The sequence below is a fragment of the Mustela lutreola genome, chromosome 10, assembly GCF_030435805.1.
Source record: "Mustela lutreola isolate mMusLut2 chromosome 10, mMusLut2.pri, whole genome shotgun sequence".
Taxonomy (NCBI): Eukaryota; Metazoa; Chordata; class Mammalia; order Carnivora; family Mustelidae; genus Mustela; species Mustela lutreola.
In genome coordinates this window covers 17,674,520-17,692,344 of record NC_081299.1, presented here as the reverse complement: position 1 = coordinate 17,692,344, position 17,825 = coordinate 17,674,520, and the positions used below count along the sequence as shown (strand labels likewise).

The window sequence follows — 17,825 nt, the reverse complement described above, 5'->3', positions numbered from 1 at the left end:
TGGGGTCCAGCCGCTGCCACTTACTGCTGTGTGACTTCAGTGGAATCACTATATCTCTCTGAGCCTCAGCTGCCCCTCTGAGAAGTGGAGTAGCTGTAAACTGTCATGGGATTATCACATGAAATAAGGCACAGGTTGAAAGACCACCCAGCGCATGAAAAATACTGACACAATTCTAGTTTGTTACTATTATTTTTACAATTTTCCTTCGTATTATCATTATTATTAGCAACAGCTCTAAAGACCCTTCTGGCTCCAAGAATTGCTTTTTTATCAGCTATAACTCTGGGAAAGAATAGTTTCCAGAAAAGGAACAGAGGTCACAGAGGCAGGAACCCTTGCTTGATCAGTGGTATCTGAGTGAAACCAGCTCAGATCTCCCATTCTAACACCTGCTTTCCATCTGCCAACAAGAACCTCTATTTAAATATCACGGTGATAAGACCAGTCATCACTTGCTATTTAAACTGACCTCCCACAATCCCTTGGGCTTGAAACTAACAAGAGTTAAGTATAAATTGCGGGTTTTTGGCTTGTTCTGAAGGTTACTCACGTTCAAATACAAGAGATGCATTAGTCTGGCTAAACTAGGTCCTGCTACCCTACCCTTTCGCCTGGCTTCAGGCCAGCTTCCTGATGCTGATGTTCTCCAGCAGGGGAGGCATTAGCTTCCCCAAGATTGTCATTTCAACACTTAATAATTGACATCAGAAAGAAAAGGGACCTTGCAGAGTAGCTGGCACAATGCGGGCAGCGGGGAGTGGTGGATAAAAGCAAGGGCCTTGGCAATACACAGATTCATTTCGAATCCTAGCTTTACTACCTACTGACTGTGTGGCCTTGGGTAAGTTAATTAACCTCTCTGTGCCAGTTTCCCTATATGTGAAATGGGGTTTTAATAGTACCTACCTTATGGGGCTCTGTGGGGATCAGCACAGTCCCTGCCATATAGTAAACACTAAAACCAATGTTCACTGTCATTATGATCGTGACGATTACTATAGTAATTGGAATTGGCTAAGGAAGCATGATAGAGAGGACCTATATTTTCCTCCCAGGAAAACTGCCAAATCTGGAGTTAGAGCTGGAAGGATAGGTAGGATTTCTATGGGGGATGGTGTGGGCAGCTTTGGGTTCCTTCATCTGTACATTCGGGTCATCCTCCAAGCACCCCTGTAGGATGGATTTAAAACTGACCTGCAGAAGAGCTGCACGACTTTCCTCCAAGTGATACTGATAGAAAGCGAGAAAGCTGGGAGTTGAAGCAAGCAAGCTCTGATTCTAAAGGCCATGTTCTACCTTTGTATCAAATTCTGTCCTGAAGGGTAAGGTACTGACAGAATTAGCTCCCCCCACCTCCCTCCTAGACCGTAAACCCCATCCAGGAAGAGATATCTCAATTATTTATACAGGCCCCCTCCCCCCCAGGCCTCGCAGGCATGGACAGCAGATGCTCAGCTGAAATGCCTATTTGCTGAATGGAAGAAACTGAGGCCTGACTGTTCCAGACTGAGACCAAGCCTCCAGGGCCAGGAACCTCAGATGATGCTGCCTTCTGGCCTCTCTTTTACAAATTCCCCCCTCCACACCCCCTACCCCCACCCCAACAACCAGGACAGACAGCAGGGCTGCCATGCAAGGCCAAGGGCTTGCTCCTGACTCAAGCCCAGTGATGGAGTCGGACTTGGGCCTGCTAATGTTTTCCTTGCCCCAAAGACAGACGATCTGGGGTCAGCCTGCTCAGCTGACCCCAGATTGGTATGACCACCTCCCACTGAGAGCCAGCCAGCCAGAGAGAGAGACAGCCAGAGAGAGAGACACACAGAGAGAGAGAGAGAGAGAGAGAGACAGACAGACAGAGAGACACACACACACACACACACACACACACACACACACACACACACGGAGCCCCCATAAAATCTGTTAGCTGTGTGACTCCACCCCCCTGCCCACCACAGATTGGACCAGGGTGGCCACCTGACTCGAGCTGGCCAATCAGGTCTTCCCTCTTTCCAGGGTTGGGTGATCACCCCAGTCGTTCCAAACCTCCACGGCCCTTCCTACCTCTGGTTCCAGAAGCTACCTTGTAGTCTTACAATAGTTTTCTCTTTTGCCTCACTGCCTCTGAAATAGGTTTTTATTCCTTGCAACCAAAATAGCCACAACAAAATTGAGGAGGAGGAGGAAGACAACTTCCCCAGGCAGGATTAACTACACCTTTCTCTGCTTCAGGTACCTTCATCTCCTCCTTGTAACAGCAGGCACTCCTGCCTCCTGCATGGCTAGGTGCTGTTTCACTGATCCACATGACTGGAGGGATGAGGGATGGAGGCAGGTATTCCCACCATCAGTCTACCCGTAACAGAAGCTCTGAGGGGTTAAGCCCTATGTCCAATGACTCTTAGCCAGGAAGGAGCAGAGTAGGGATGCAACCCAGGCCTTCTTCCCTTTATCCCTCCCTGGAACTTCAGTTTGCTCCTAACTTTGCCCATGTGCCTGCCTCCCACCTCAATTTTTTTTTTTTTCTTTTTAAAGATTTATTTGTTTGAGAGAGAGAGAGAGAGTGCAGCGGGGAAGGGCAGAGGGAGAGGGAGAGGGAGAGAGTCTGAAGGGGACTCCGCCGAGTGCAGAGCCCAAGGCAGGGGTTGATCTCACAACCCTGAGATCAGAACCTGAGCAGAAACCGAGAGTCAGAAGCTTCACGGACTTACGCAACCCAGGTGCCCCCTCCCACCTCAATTTTTCAGCTTGTTGGTAAAGTCACCATGATTGATTTATCTCTGCTCTGGCAGGGAGGTATTTCTGTAATGAGTAATAATGGAATCAATGTGTAATTTTTATGGAAACTTAATAGAAGTCTCATCTGGTAGAGTGTTCAGTGATTTCTGAGATACTTTATTTGTCTGTCTGGCATCCATTCTTCACAGAACCAACGGTCTCAACTGTATATTCTTGGGTTCTGCATGCGTGATGCTCTGGTATTTGTAGCCTCCCTCACCAGCACCAGACCACCTCTCCCAAGGCTGGCCAGTTCTTAGAGAGAGCAAAGGAGCGGCTCTGCTGCACTGTTCCCAGCCACCCCAGATTAGAAACAGTCTCAACAGCCAGCAACAGGGAATCTGTCCAGAAAATTTTGATATGGCAACTCAACAGATTATTGGGCAACCATTCAAAAAGTATGTGTTAAATCACTATGACTCAATGACATGGGGTAATAGCCCACACACAGGCTTAAGTGAAACAACTGAAACACAAAACTTTCTGTACAGTCTGATCCTAAATGTTTAACACTAAAAAAAGACAGGAAGGAAATATCCTGAAATATGAACAAAGCTTGTCTCCAAGTAATAGAGTAAGTGAATCTTCTAAGCGGGAATGAATTCCTTTAACAATGTTTCTCTACCTTTCCATTTTGATGTCTTTCTCTAACCCCCTATTTTTATATATTTCCACAAGCATTTCTTTTCCCTGGATTACACGTTCTCCTACCCGTGGGGTGGGGGGCAGCTGCCTGTTTCTGCCAGTGACAGACACACAGACCTTGGACATGTCTGTTAGCCAGGGCTGTACTGTGTTACTTTCTGGTTAGAAAAACACAACATTGCAAAACCACAAAAACGCTTGCCTTGTAGGAGAAGGAAAGCTCGGTGAGCGGGTGCGCGCTGCTTGTGGGTGGCAGCTGGCGCAGCTGCAGGGCCGCGCCGTGGGCTCGGTCCATGGTGTCCTACAGCCACATTCCCTGGGCCCAGCCTGGGAGCCGGAGCTGCTGCTGCTGCTACGCGGGGCCAACCCTGGAGACCATCTTCTCTGGCGGGTTCACCTCCTCTCACCAGCCATGGGAGGGCGGACAGCTTCTCTCTCACCTCCACGCAGAGAAGTGCCAAGTTCGGTCGCTCCCAAGCAGACAGTGTGATTCCTTGTCCAAGTGGTGCTCTAGGGAGGTGGGGAGGAGCATTAAAAATGCATGTACAGTGAGACATAGAGCCCGGCTTTGCTACCCGAGGAGGAAACACTATGGGCACAAAACACAACCTATCATGAGAAGTGAAACCATTAAAAAAACGGTATCAGGCCTTTGGCTCCCTTAATAAAGATGTGGTTCACCTGCCTCAGAACCTTTTCTCCTGGCCCATAAAAGTCAACTTTTCTTTTCCTCTGCTTCTTTCCTCCCAACCCATCCTAATTTAAATCCTCCCTTTTCCATTGGCTCCCCTACACATAAGTGGTGGAATACTGAACTTGTCTACCTCTCTAGGACTCCAAAAAAATATCCCAATGCCACAAAAAAGGAAACATCTGTGTTCTAACTTAGGGAAAGAAAAAATGAGAAGAAAAGCTATCTCCGTGGATGACAGAAGAACTAAGCTACTACCAATGGTCAGCTGAGCGCAGGTGAGGTAACACTGGGCCCCCCGGGAGAAGATCTGTGTGACCAGATCACATCAGCTCTGGGAAACTCAGGTGCCTCACTGTGAAGTGGGGGTAATAATGTGGCCTCAAGTAAAATCGGGGATGATAGTAATTTGGACCATTGTTGTAAATTTCATCAGGGGGCTATTTTCAGCACAGGTCAAGTTCTTCTAAAATAAGGAAGAAAGATAAAGCATATATTCCTAGGGTTCTGGGAGGCACGGCCAGAGCACCTTACCATGGTGCTAAATGTTTCTTTGAGGTCCTCGTATGGTAAAAAGAAAAAAAAAATCCATACAAATTTGGATTCTACTACAAAGTCTATGGTTTTTTTTTTTTTCCCCTCTGTGGGGGCTTGAACTTACCACTCTGAGATTAAGACCTGAGCTGAGATTAAGTGTCAGATGGTTAACTGACTGAGCCACCCAGATACCCCTCGATGTTTATTTTAATATAAAAATGTTATAGCTTTTGATCTGTCATATGCTACCTGTTTGCCTTGGCCAAGTTTAACTTTCCAGGCAGTTTTCTCTGCTGAAAATACAGATAATAACACTTCTACCACCCCCCAACCACAGGGTTGTTGTGAGAATTTGATGAAATAATGCAAGTATAATGCATGCACAGCAATGGCCAAATGAATGGCAGCTATTATTAGTATTAATTTTATTCCTACCAGATTAATTATTGAACTGACCCACAGATCTTCCTTTCTTTCATGTAACCATGCAACAAATATTTATGTAGGACTTACTATGTGCCAAACAGATACAGCCTCTGCTATGCCCCCACGGCTTCAGAAAGTTGCCTTCTGTGTCTTGCAACTTCCAGTTCCTTCTGTTATCTAGCTCTACCCACAGGAATGCTGGTTCCTGGTGTGAACAGCACAGTCATATGTCACAGGGCTAACACTGTGTTCAGCATCTAGGAGACACTGGATGTAGGGCTTAGCACTGGGGCAGCCACAAAGACTATTTGGCTCAGGTCTCACTTTGTTGAAGAGCCTCAAAATTCAATGATTGCTGCTGCCTCCAGATGTGATTATACATTTAGTATATATTCCATACCTTAATTACATATATACACATATACATATGGTGTGTGTGTGTATATGTGTGTGTATGTATATATATGTATATATATACATATCTATTTAGGTGTGTGTATATATATACACACACACAGTATATACAAGGTATACTCATCAGATAATTTCATAACTGATATTCCAGAACCAGACCTCCCTGTGAAGACCAATGAATATTTGCAACCTTGTGAAAAGCATAATTATTCTTCACTATACTTCCTTGTGTGGGTGAAAAGCATGACTGTGTTAAATTTAGGTATTTTAATGTTTTGAATATAGCAGCCTTAGGAAGGAAGAATGGCCCAGGGAGAGACCTCAGAGAGACCCCTGCAGGTCTTCAAGCTGGCCTAGATCTGAAGGGGGCACTGCAGCCTGAACTGGAAAGATGTCTCCTGAATCCCCTGTTCAACGGCAGCTTGCCAAGGCCCAGCCCAGAGCCCAGCATGGTGACCTCCATACACACCTACTGACTGGCTAAAGGCAGGCCTGTGGAGCACCTGGGGTAGCTCCCAGTCAAGAATGGAATGGCTTACTCAGGCCTAATCAACCACAACTTTGGAGATCCCACAGCTGTAACCAGTTCCACCCACAAGATGTCAGAGAAAGCAAACAGGCCTTGAGGACATGCCAATCGGGTGATGGAAACCTGGGCCTCCTAACCTTCTTTGGACCAGCTGCTCTGTTCAGGTGGGTTTCTGTTTTTGCTTTTGTTTGTGAAGTTGTTGCTGTCATTCAAGTCCCTTCTAAAAAGCAGATTCCCTCTTTGCCTGAGGGCCAAGGCCTCTGAGGCATCCCCTGTAAAGTCAGGAGGCTTTCCCTCAGCTAGGTAGGAGTTAGGACAAAAAGCTCTGGAGGAACCCTTTGCAAGTTGCTCTCCCTTTAAGGTGCACATTGTTTACCTAGTGAATCTCCTGTTCTGCCTTCAGAGCACTTTTCCAGCACTAACATATGCCCAAGAGGCAAGTGGCCAACTCTGTGTTCCCTGCGACCCCTTAACGCTGAGGCCCTCACAGCCAGCAGTAAGCACAGGGTCATTGACTCAAAAATGTAAAGATAATTCTAGGTGCTTGCTACCATTCCATTCCCCCCGACCTTATCTCAATGAATTATTTCACCAACCCACAGAGCAGGCTGGACAGATTGAGAGGACCACAGCTCATAGCTGCTGAGAGTAGTATATTAGAATTTGGCTTTATCTGGAAAAAAAAAATCAATAAAACACGCCCTTTTCCACCACCTGACGATTCAGCATCTGGCTGGTACTGAGTGCCATTTACAAAGCCCTTTCCCTTTCCTGGGCTTTGGCTCACTAAAGGGTTACACTCCTCCCCTACCATTGAGCTGGAAACTGTAACTTCCAGCAGCCAGTGTAGATCAAGAATTCCTCCCCGTATCCCACCTGCTAACTCCACCATCTGCTATTGCCAGGAAGCCCGAGCCGGCGTGTAGAGGAATAATTTTGGCAAAGTTACTGCATTTCACTTCCTGATTGGGTAAAGCCTGCCATCACCTATATTAAGGCAAACCTATGTCCCCCTCCCTTCGCTAAAATGGGGGGGGGGGAACCATTCCAAGGCAGCGAGACCCAGACCCGCAAGGCAGGTGACAGCAAGAAGGCAGGGTATTAGTACTAGGGGGCGTTAGATGATTCCAAATGCATTACCTTTCCTGAAAACAAAAAACAAAGGCTGATTTCAAGTCCCCCCTGCCTCAGGCTTAATCACTACTCACCGGGGCGGCGTCTCCTCTGAGGCCCACCTATCCCAGGTTTCTGAGAAACGACTTAGACTCTCCACACCACCCGGAGGCACAGTCTCCTTAATTCCTTCCCCAACTCAGGAGCTGCCTGGGTGCTGCAGTGTTTTGCTTTCAAAGGCCACGATCTGATTTGCCAGGCCGCCTGCCGGTCAGAAGCTCGCGGGGACTTCTTGCAGGCGAGTGGCTGCGAGGAGGGAGGTGGGCGGGACATCCCCCGGTAATTGGCTGCGCCGCAAAGCTTGCTTGAGGCGTAGGGGGAGCGACTTGGGGAGGCGGCCCCAGTCTTGAGCTTTGCTCTCACCTGGAGGGGGCCCCTCTAGAGGCCGCGCCAAGGACGTTGGAACAAACCCCTCTCTCCCTCTCCACCTGTACGGGGTGCTGGGGTGACTGCTCACCTCCCCTGCCCGACAGGTGGGCAGCTTGCCAGGAGACCGACCTTCCAGTTCTCAGAGCCACCTCCCGGGCTTTGCTCCTGCTGTTCCTCCACCTTACACTCTCCGCGTGCCTTCAGATCCTTCGCGACCTTCAAGACCCGGCTCCCACAAAGCCGTCTCAGTACTCGGGGCATATACAGTGTCCTTGCGGGCGCTCCCCTAACACCTGTTGACTGCGCTATGTACCAACCCTCCCAGCGCGTCCGCCGCTCCGCAATGCCCAAGGTCCTAGCACTGCGTGAATGCTTCCCTAACGTACAACGTATACAGTAAGCAGTAAGTGTAATCAACACGTGCATGGAGCTTACACCTTTTCACTTACACGCATCTCCTTTCAGATCCTCGCAGGAACCCCCTGAGTGAGACTTTGAGCTCATGCCCATTTTACAGATGAGGAAATGGCATTCGGGCCAGAGACCCCAAGGAGGAGAAAGAGCCAGTTTGGGTTCAGATCTGGAGGCAGAGAGAGCTCAGAGGGAACACCAGAGAGCAGAACGAGGTTGGCATTTCGTAGGAACCTCCCAAAGAACAGCGTGGCCGGTGCAAGATTTTTCTGGGGCGTGGGTAGTAGGAGCTGCCATCAGCAGACCTGCATAGGGACAGAGGTTTGGATTCACCCTAAATTTAAAGGGGAGCCATTGCGGGTTCTGCTCTGGGGAGTGACAAGAGCACTGTGACTGCTCTGAAGCTTGCAAAGATGGGCTCAAGGAACACTGTATGTCTGTTCTTGTATTGTTGCCCGTATCAGGTTTTTTTTTTTTTTTTTTTTTTTCTTTTACTATTGTACACAGGGCTTGGATGAATGTTAGTTGTTGTCTTCTTCTTTTTAAAAAATATTTTTTGTATTTATTTGAAACGAGAGAGCAGGAGAGCACAAACAGTGAGAGTGGCAGAAGGAAAGGGAGAAGCAGGCTCCCCACTGAGCAGGGAGCCCGATGTGAGTCTGGATCCCAGGACTCCGGGATCATGACCTGAGCCAAAGGCAGTTCTTAATCAACTGAGCCACCCAGGCGCCCTAATCGTAGTCTTCTAACTAGGATTTCCGGGTAGGCAAAATTCCAAGGCTCTTGGTCTATAGCAAGATATTTGATGACCCCCTATTTAAATGACCCCCTATTAGGTTTCCCCACTAGTTGTGATGTAATTAACCCAAACCCTGACATTCTAGCGGTTTCCCTAAGGTTTTTTTTTTATTTTTGAAACACCTCTAATGATTGGCCAACAACTTTTCACGCTAAAGAAACAGAAGAAACCATTGGCTGATTACTCAGGAGGCACCCTAAAGGAGGACTCCAGAATGTTAGGCCTGTGGTTGCCATAGCAACGGGGAGGCTGGGTAGCCCAGATTCAGCCCAGGGAGACCCAAGGAGGTAGGAGGCAGTTCCTGTCTGGGAACCGGTGGGGTGGGAGGGTTGGGGAGTGGGAGGATCTGCTAGGTGCGTGTTTGTTGGTGCCCCAGGGTGGGAAGAAGCCACAGTCTGGAGGTGCTCCTCCTTGATGGTGTGCCCTCCAAGGCCCCGCCCCCCCCAAAAGGGGTGCTGATAATCACGGGGTGCCCTCCCCCCACGGGGCTCCTGCAAGGGACGTGGGCCTCTGACTCCCCTCTGCCTCTGTGAGCGTGCAAACGAATGGGGTACAGGGGCAGTGGGTGGATGGAAAAAGAGCTGAGTTCTAATCCCAGGTCCGCTCTGGCTCCCTGGGCGTCCCTCAGCAAAATGCTCCCCGCTCTGGGCCGCAGTGTATCCATCCCTAAGATGAAAGGGTAAGATTGGCATTTAGTGGTCATTAGCCAACTGTAAAGCTCCTTCCTGCTCTTTGAATGCTTTCCTGGTTTCTCATATGAAAAATATGAAGTGGATTATTTCCCTGGGTACGCTTTGAAAAATGGAAAATACTTTCAAGATGTACTATAGCATCATGTATAACTGAATTGATAAAAATCTCATGTCCTCCAAACTGCTCACGCAAATACCAGAAAATTCCACATAAAGTAAAAAGTATACATGGTTTAGTATGTATTGACATACACTGAACATTAATATGCAGGTATAAGTGTATCAAATGTGTGATAATGCTATAACCCAAATGATTTTTTTAAAAACATATAGTAGAGTGGAAACACATTTGTATTTATAGTCCGATGAGTTAAATCCTCACAGAATGTAGCTCTGAAAGGAAAGAGTTGTATAAGACTACATCAGCAGGCACTATGGCTAGAACATATGTACCCCTAGTGTTCATTCATTACTCAGATATTATTGAGCAACTACTATGTGCCAGGAAACAGACTGGGGATTTAGTGAGGAACATTCTATCCAGAGACCATAAACAAAGAAGTACATGTAAAATATGGTGTTGGGTAGTGAAAAGTACATTGGGAAACATAAGGCAAAGTCAGGGGTAGAGAGTGGCCGTGGTGCTCCTTGAGAGAGACTGGCTAAGGAAGACAGTCTGAGGAGACAGTTTGAGGAGAGACACAGATAAATTTGTGACAGGAGCAAAAGACGATCCCCAGCATAGGGAAGGGAGGAATCCACATGCTGCAAGGAGGTATTGGAGAAGCTGAAAAGGTCCCATGGCTTTAGGTGGGGGGATATGACAGCTGCCTTCGAAGACTTGAAGAATAATCATATAGAACAGTGGCTTTCAAACTTTCAGACTGTGACCTATGGTAAGAAATGCATTTTATACTGTGGTCCAGCGCATACATACATGACAAACAAAAACTTCACGAAAGACTGCAGGCTGTGACTTACATTTTAAAAATCACTAATGCGGAAGAGGAGTGAGGTTTACTCCAGGCTGGTTTCCAGGAGTGGTCTTAGGGTGAATGAAGGGGGGAATAAATGAATCAGCTTTGATATAGGCAGGAAATTTCTAGTAACTGGAACTACCCAACGGTGAACTGCCTCGGGAATTTTCAAAGTATGCTCTGGGGAAGCCCAGCATTCTGTGAAAATTCGATAGCCTCAAATATTTGCTTTATATTTTGAAAATTGTATGCAATATCCTGGTTTTTAAAAACCAACCTTATTTACTCAGGCTTCCAAATGTCAAAATTCACATGTTAATATTCAGCAGATGCTGCCTTAGTGGGTATGATAGTGTTTAAGAGTGAGCGGAAGTCAGACTTCTAGGTTCAAAACCTGATTCCATCTCTTAATTCTGGTGTGACCTTGAGCAAGTCACCTAACTCCTCTCTCTAAACTTCAGTTTTCTTATGTATCAAATGAGGCTAATACCTCACTGGATTATTGTAAGGAGAGCATGCAGAATTCTATACAAGGTGTTAAAGACTGTAAGCATTCAATAAATGATAACTATTATTTTAAGCTGTTACTACATTATTCCTGTGGATGTGTTAAAATCTAATATTCATAAAAGCCTACTGTGGACCAGACAACATCATCTACTTCGTCATATGGACCATGATATTTAATCCATAAGCACCTTGAGAAGAAAGTCCTGTCATCATTCTCAGTTGGTGGAGGGGGCAGTGGGGCCAAAACATGAAGGGACTCAGAACTAGGAAGTGGCAGAGCATAACCTTGAACCCAGGGATACTCCTGATTACTGTACAGGTACTCACCTGGAAGTTGCCTGGGCATATGCCATTGATAAGGAAGGCGGTATATCTTCATTACTCTTTTCTGATATTCTAGGTCCATGACATCCTGTCATGAACAGTGACACAAGGAACTGAACGCTAAGGCACATCTGGGCGGGGCTCCGTTCACACCTGGTCTGCACCTGGTCTCATCCTGGCTTTACAGGTATGCATACCAACGCCAGAAAGCATTATCAGTAGTTGCCTTTAAGGGTTAGGATCATGGATTATTTTAGAAAGTCTTTTTAATTTCGTGTATTTTCCAAAAATTTGATAAGGTACCCATATCACCATTGTAATAAGAAGCTTAATTTTTTTCTAATCACTTGTAATTCTAGCATGTGGCTACATTTTAATTTTTTATCATTTGTTTATTTTTAAATTAACCTTTGTTTGAGTGTAGTGGATAAGCAATGTTACATTTGTTTCAGGCATACAACACAGCGATTTGCCAAGTTTGAACATTATGCTGTGCTCACCTCATTAGTGCATTTATAAAATAAGAGCTTTAAACAGACACATGAAAAAATGTTCATCATCGTTAGCCAACAGGGAGATTCAAATCAAAACCACATTTAGATACCACCTTACACTAGTTAGAATGGCCCAAATTAACAAGACAGTAAACAACATTTTTTGGAGAGGATGTGGAGAAAGGAGAACCCTTTTACACTGTTGGTGGGAATGCAAGTTGGTGCAGCCACGTTGGAAAACAGTGTGGGATTCCTTAAGAAATTAAAAATAGAGCTACCCTAGGACCCTGCAATTGTACTACTCGGTATTCACCCCAAAGGTTAATAAAAAGTGAAAAGAAGGGCCTTCTGTACCCCAATGTTCATAGCAGCAATGGCCACAGTTGCCAAACTGTGGAAAAAGACAAGATGCCCTTCAACAGACGATTGGATGAAGAAGATATGGTCCATATATACAATGGAATATTATGCCTCCATCAGAAAGGATGAATACCCTATTTTTGTATCAACATGGATGGGACTGGAGGAGATTATGCTGAGTGAAATAAGTCAAGCAGAGAAAGTCAATTATCATATGGTTTTACTTACTTATGGAGCATAAGGAATAACAGGAGGACATTAGAAGGAAAGGAAAAGTGAATTGGGGGAAATTGGAGGGGGAGATGAACCATGAGAGACTGTGGACTCTTAGAAACAAACTGAGGGTTTGGAGGGGAAAGGAGTGGAGGGTTGGGAGAACTGATGGTGGCTATTAAGGAGGGCACGTATTGCATGGAGCACTGGGTGTGGTGCCTAAACAATGAATCTTGGATCACTGAAAAAAATAAAATAAAAATGAAAAAAACCCAATAAGATAGCTTTATTGTAGCTAGGAAAGTAGATAGTAGAAGTACTGAGTACCTAGCAGAAATACTAAGACAAAGACATAGCACTGTAGCGTGGTAAGTGAATGGTAGCTGCTTTTATAGATCCTAAAAGACATTTTTATACTGGAGTGGTCGTGTTGCTTGTGAGCGTTATTGATTTCTGGTGCTCTGAATCTCTTAGTTTCTTGGAGTGTGTTGCCAATAACTCTCATGAATATTAAAATTTCAGTATAGAGTGTTAAGCAGAGAATATGGGGAGCATTGCCACGGTGATAAAGTCAAGTGAGGAACAAACACTGACGGTGGAAAGGATTGGTAGAGCACGCCATCTTTCTTTCTGTCCTTTCCTTCGTTAGTAAATGGTGCGGATTCTTGAAGAGAAAAAGATGGGCGAAATAGAACTCGTCTGTCCATGAAAGATGAACAGCTATGGAAACTGAATCCTGCTCCTGCTGTTAACAACTAAAACCCAGACTCCCCTGAAGCAACTGGTTTTAGGCATTGATTTGGCAATTCCTGAGAGGAAAACCAAGGCGAGCCTTGCAGTTACCCGAGCTTCCTGCTGGGGGCGGTGTCCAGGCCACGGTTCAGGGAGGGGGGGTACCCAAACAAAGCCCCGCCCAGCTTTTCCGGGCTGGAGAGATAGAAATCTGAGTTCAGGGAGCCCAGAGTTTGGAATCAATAGAGGAGAACGCCCAGAGGAGGCCCCTGCACAGAACAGTATATACTGTTTGATTACACGTATATGGCATTCTAGAAAAGGCAGTTGTGGGGACAGAAAGCAAAGCAATGGTTGCTAGATCCCAGGGTTGGGAGGGTACTGAGGGCCAAGAATCCCAGGAAACTCTTTGGGATGATGGGGTTATTTCTGTCTTAATTGTGATGGCATTTGACACAATTGTACACATTTGCCAAAAACTAGAACTAAGGAAATATATTGGATGTCAGTCAATTATCTTGATAAGGATACATTTATAAAATCCAAGCCTTCAGTAGCTCTGTAAGCAACACCAACAATGAACACTTACATAATCCTCGTTACAGGCAGTGCAATGTGCTTGCGAGTTAGGGTCATAGAACTAGGTAAGTCTCAGCCCCTACGCTCAAGATTGCTCAGTCTGTTCTGCAGATAGAACAGAACCCAATCAACGTAGTTAATGTGAAATGATCCCTACAAATGCTGTGTTTTGCTGTTCCAGGTACTTAGAAGAACATGTAGAGTTTTTCATCAAACAAATGGAACATATCACAGAACTTTGCTAAGATGGACAACTCCGCACGCAAAGACCAACACCCTGACAAAAAATATCCCAGCCATGCCAGCAAATTACAGAAAGGTCTTGTGAATTTATTAACAGATATCTTTGAGGGGAAGAGAGAACTTTTTTAAAAAAAATTTTATTTATTTGTTTGAGAGGGAGAGAGAGGGAGAGTATGGGGGGAGGGGCAAAGGAAGAGGGAGAAACAGACTCCCCACTGAGCCGGAAAAAGGACTTGGGGCTCTGTCCCAGGACCCTGAGATGGTGACCCAAGCCAAAGGCAGCCGCTTTAACTGACTGAGCCACCCATGCACCCTGAGAATTCTTGACCTATGTTCTTTTTGGCACATAAGAACACATATGTTGAATTCTGGGTCATACCAACAAGGCCACCCTTAAGACATATCAGATAAATTGCTTTTGGTGGCTCCTCACTGCTTCTAGAGTGAGGACTGGGAAGAAAGTGTGAAAAGAGGATGAGGAGAGAAGAGGGGGGGAGTCTATTCACTACACCTGTTCTTTCTACATTTCTGGTAAGAATCTCCATCTTCACACTTAGAGGTGTAAAGAGATCTACTTTCTCGATTCCTAATGCAAGCCCCCCACACTGTGGCTTGGTGGCAAGTTTAACTCCAGCCCGTAGGGGCACAAATCCTATGTTCTGCTTATTTCAAGTTTTGGATCTTTCTTAGTAGAAAGAGGTGATGTGATGACTGGGTGGGGGATGGGAGGAAGCCCTCGGGTCATTGTTTATCCATCCACACAGGTGAGATTTCCACTGGCCCAGCTCACAGGCTCCCTCTGGTTTTGTTGGTATATTTCTGGACCACATTTGGGGTTTAGGAATCATTTCTGGGGCTGGAAACCTCATTCCAAGATCCTTACTCCTCTGGTTTTTCTTTCTTTTGGGACCTTTCCTCCTCCCTGGTACGCTTGTAGAGTTCCTACTGCTCTCCAACTCAAAACCAGACCTTACTTTTTCCCTCCTTTGACTTTGTGCTATCTCTTCTTCTTTAATACTTTAAAAATTGAAGCACAATATATATTCAGAAAAAGTACACAAATCACAATTATACAGCTTAATAAATATTCATAATGAAAATACAACCAATAGAATCATTCTTTCACACCAAGAAAATAGAATCCTAGCAGTATCCCAAAGACTGTGTCTTGTTATTTCCCCTTCTCTGTGAAAGTAAACACTAGAGCTATCCTGACTTCTAATATAGTAATTACTTTAGCCTGTTATTGAACTTTAAGATTTATTTATTTATTTGAGATAAATTTATTTACTTGAGATAAAACAGATCATAAGGAAGCAGAGAGGCAGGCAGAGGAAGGGAAGCAGGCTCTCTGCTGAGCAGAGCTGAGCAGAGAGCCGGATGTGGGGCTCAATCCCAGGACCCTGGGATCATGACCTGAGCTGAAGGCAGAGGCTTTAACCCACTGAGACACCCGGGCACACCTGTTATTGAACTTTTAAAAAAAGAGATTGATTTATTTATTTTAGGGAGATAGAGGCAGAACATGTGCATCTGCGCCCTGGGGACAGGGGAGAAGAGAATCCCAGGTAGACTCCCCTCTGAACACAGAGCCCATGGTGGGGGTGTGCTTGATCTCATGACCCTGAGATCCCAATCTGAGTGCAAAGCAAGAGTCAGATGCTTAACCCACTGAGCTACCCAGGTGCCCTGCCACTGTTTTTAAATTTCAGATAAATTGCAATCATACAATATGAACTTTTTTCTCTAGCCTTTTCCCACTCATGTTTGAGAGGTTGAACTTCATGTTTCATGTATCAGTTAATGGTTCGTTTTCATGGCTATAAAGTTTTATTCTGCTTGAATACACCGCCAATTATTTATCCATTCTATGTTGTTTCCAGTTTGGGGCTGCTATGAATAGATGCTTTTCTAACTAGGCTCATACATGTTTTGGATTGCATTGATTCTAGCAATCAATTTAGGGATCATTCACATCTCTACAATATTGGGTTCTCTCATCCATGTGCATTTATTTTATTCAAGTCTTCTTAAATTTTTCTCAAAAATGTTTCACAGATCTCTATTTAGAGGTCACATGTGTCTTCTTTATGTCTGTCTAGGCATTTAGTTTTTATGCTGTTATAAATGGTAATATTTTAATTTCCTTCTCTAATTGTATCCTTATAGAGAAATAAAACAAATGGACTTCTGTATATTGACCTTGATTCTAGTGACTTTACTAAATTCAGTGATTACCCCTCATAGGTTGTCTATAAATTCTCTTCAAAATTTTCCATGTATAATCTTGTCATCTGTGGATAATGGCAGCTTTATTTATTCCTTTCTGATCCATACATTTTTATTTATTGCTCTTGATTTTTGTGCTTGCTAGAGCCGGGACAGTATTGAAAAGAAGAGTAACAATAGTCTCTTGGTTTGTCTCTCAGGAAAAAGCTTTTAATATTTTACTATTCAGTATCATGTTTACTATAGGCTTTTGTCATTGATAGCTTTTATCAGAATAAGGAAATTTGCTTCTATTCCTAGTTGGTTAGGTTTTTTTTTTTTTAATTGCAAAAGGACATTAGATTTTATAAAATGCTTTCTGTATCTACTCAACAGATACTTCATCAAAAAAGATATGCAGATTGGAAATAGCAAATGAAGAGATGTTCAGCATCCTTAGCCATTAGGAAAATACACGTGGGAACCACAGTGAGATAGTATGGCACAGCCCATGGGATGGCTGAGATAAAAAACACTGCCCGTGTTGACAAGGACGTGGAAGAACAGTAACTCTCATATACTAGTAGTGGAGATGTACAAAGGCACAACTTTGGGAAAGAGTTTTGCAATTTCTTTAAAAGTTAAACGTTTGAGGGCACCTGGGTGGCTCAATTGGTTAAGTGTCTGCCTTTGGCTCAGGTCATGATCCTGAGGTCCCCCATGGTCCTACTCAGGGAAGAGCCTGCTTCTCCCTCTGCTGCTCCCCCTACTTGTGCTCTCTCTCCCTGTCTCTCTCTCAAATAAATAAATAAAATCTTTTTTAAAAAATTAAACATTTGATCCAACCATCCCACTCCTGAGTATTTAGCCAAGAGAAATGAAAACATGTGTCTACTCGGAAGAGTTGTATTGGAATGTAGGTAAACAGCTTTTATTTGTCACACCCCCACACTGGCAACAACTCAAATGTCCATCAGCAATGGATTAATATTTCTATATGAGGAAGTACCACTCAGCAATAAAATCAATGAAGCGTTAGTACGTCAACAACATGAATGAATGTCAGAATAATTATGCTGAATGAAAGAAGCCAGACAAAAACCATGTACATTTTTAGTACATGCTACGTGATTCCATTCTGCATCTGCTGAGATGACCATATGGTTTTTCTTTTTTAGTTGGTTAAATGGTGAATGACATTGACTTTCAGTCATTAACTTATAACCTATCTTTGCATTGCAGAGATAAACTCCACTTGGTCATGATATATGATGGTTTTTTATATATTGTTGGGCTTAGTTTATCAAAATTTTCCTAAGAATTTCTGCATGTGTGTATCTGAGGGAAATTGATCATAGTTGTTCCTCCCACACCCACCATGAATGACTCTGTCTCATTTTGGTGTCAGGGTGATGCTGACCTCCTGAAATGGATTGGGAGATGTCTTATCCTCTTCAGGCTTCTTTTTTTTTTTTTTTTTTTTAAAGATTTTATTTATTTGACAGATCACAAGCAGGCAGAGAGGCAGGCCGAGAGAGAGGGGGAAGCAGGCTCCCTGCTGAGCAGAGAGCCCAATGTGGGGCTTGATCCCAGGACCCTGGGATCATGACCTGAGCCAAAGGCAGAGGCTTTAACCCACTGAGCCACCCAGGCGCCTATTATCCTCTTCAATCTTATGGGGTAGATTATAAAAGATTGATAGGTAGACTGTGCTATAA

General features: G+C 44.6%; 2 protein-coding genes across 6 annotated transcripts in view; one reads left to right on the top strand and one right to left on the bottom strand.

Moving 5' to 3' along the window:
* Positions 1-7,371, bottom strand: part of NIPAL3 (NIPA like domain containing 3) — a 49,014-nt gene extending 41,643 nt beyond the window's left edge. For all 3 annotated transcript variants that reach the window (XM_059135729.1, XM_059135728.1, XM_059135730.1), the window contains exons 1-2: positions 7,232-7,371; positions 3,629-3,936 (exon numbers count right to left, since the gene is read on the bottom strand). In XM_059135729.1, the coding sequence (XP_058991712.1) occupies positions 3,629-3,721 (93 nt within the window). In that variant the 5' untranslated portion in view covers positions 3,722-3,936; positions 7,232-7,371. The remainder of the gene's footprint in view (positions 1-3,628; positions 3,937-7,231) is intronic.
* Positions 7,372-8,976: 1,605 nt separating this feature from the next.
* The window catches only part of STPG1 (sperm tail PG-rich repeat containing 1), a 49,676-nt gene continuing 40,827 nt past the window's right edge, over positions 8,977-17,825 (top strand). For all 3 annotated transcript variants that reach the window (XM_059137539.1, XM_059137537.1, XM_059137540.1), the window contains exons 1-3: positions 8,977-9,062; positions 11,355-11,465; positions 13,838-13,975. In XM_059137539.1, the coding sequence (XP_058993522.1) occupies positions 13,903-13,975 (73 nt within the window). In that variant the 5' untranslated portion in view covers positions 8,977-9,062; positions 11,355-11,465; positions 13,838-13,902. The remainder of the gene's footprint in view (positions 9,063-11,354; positions 11,466-13,837; positions 13,976-17,825) is intronic.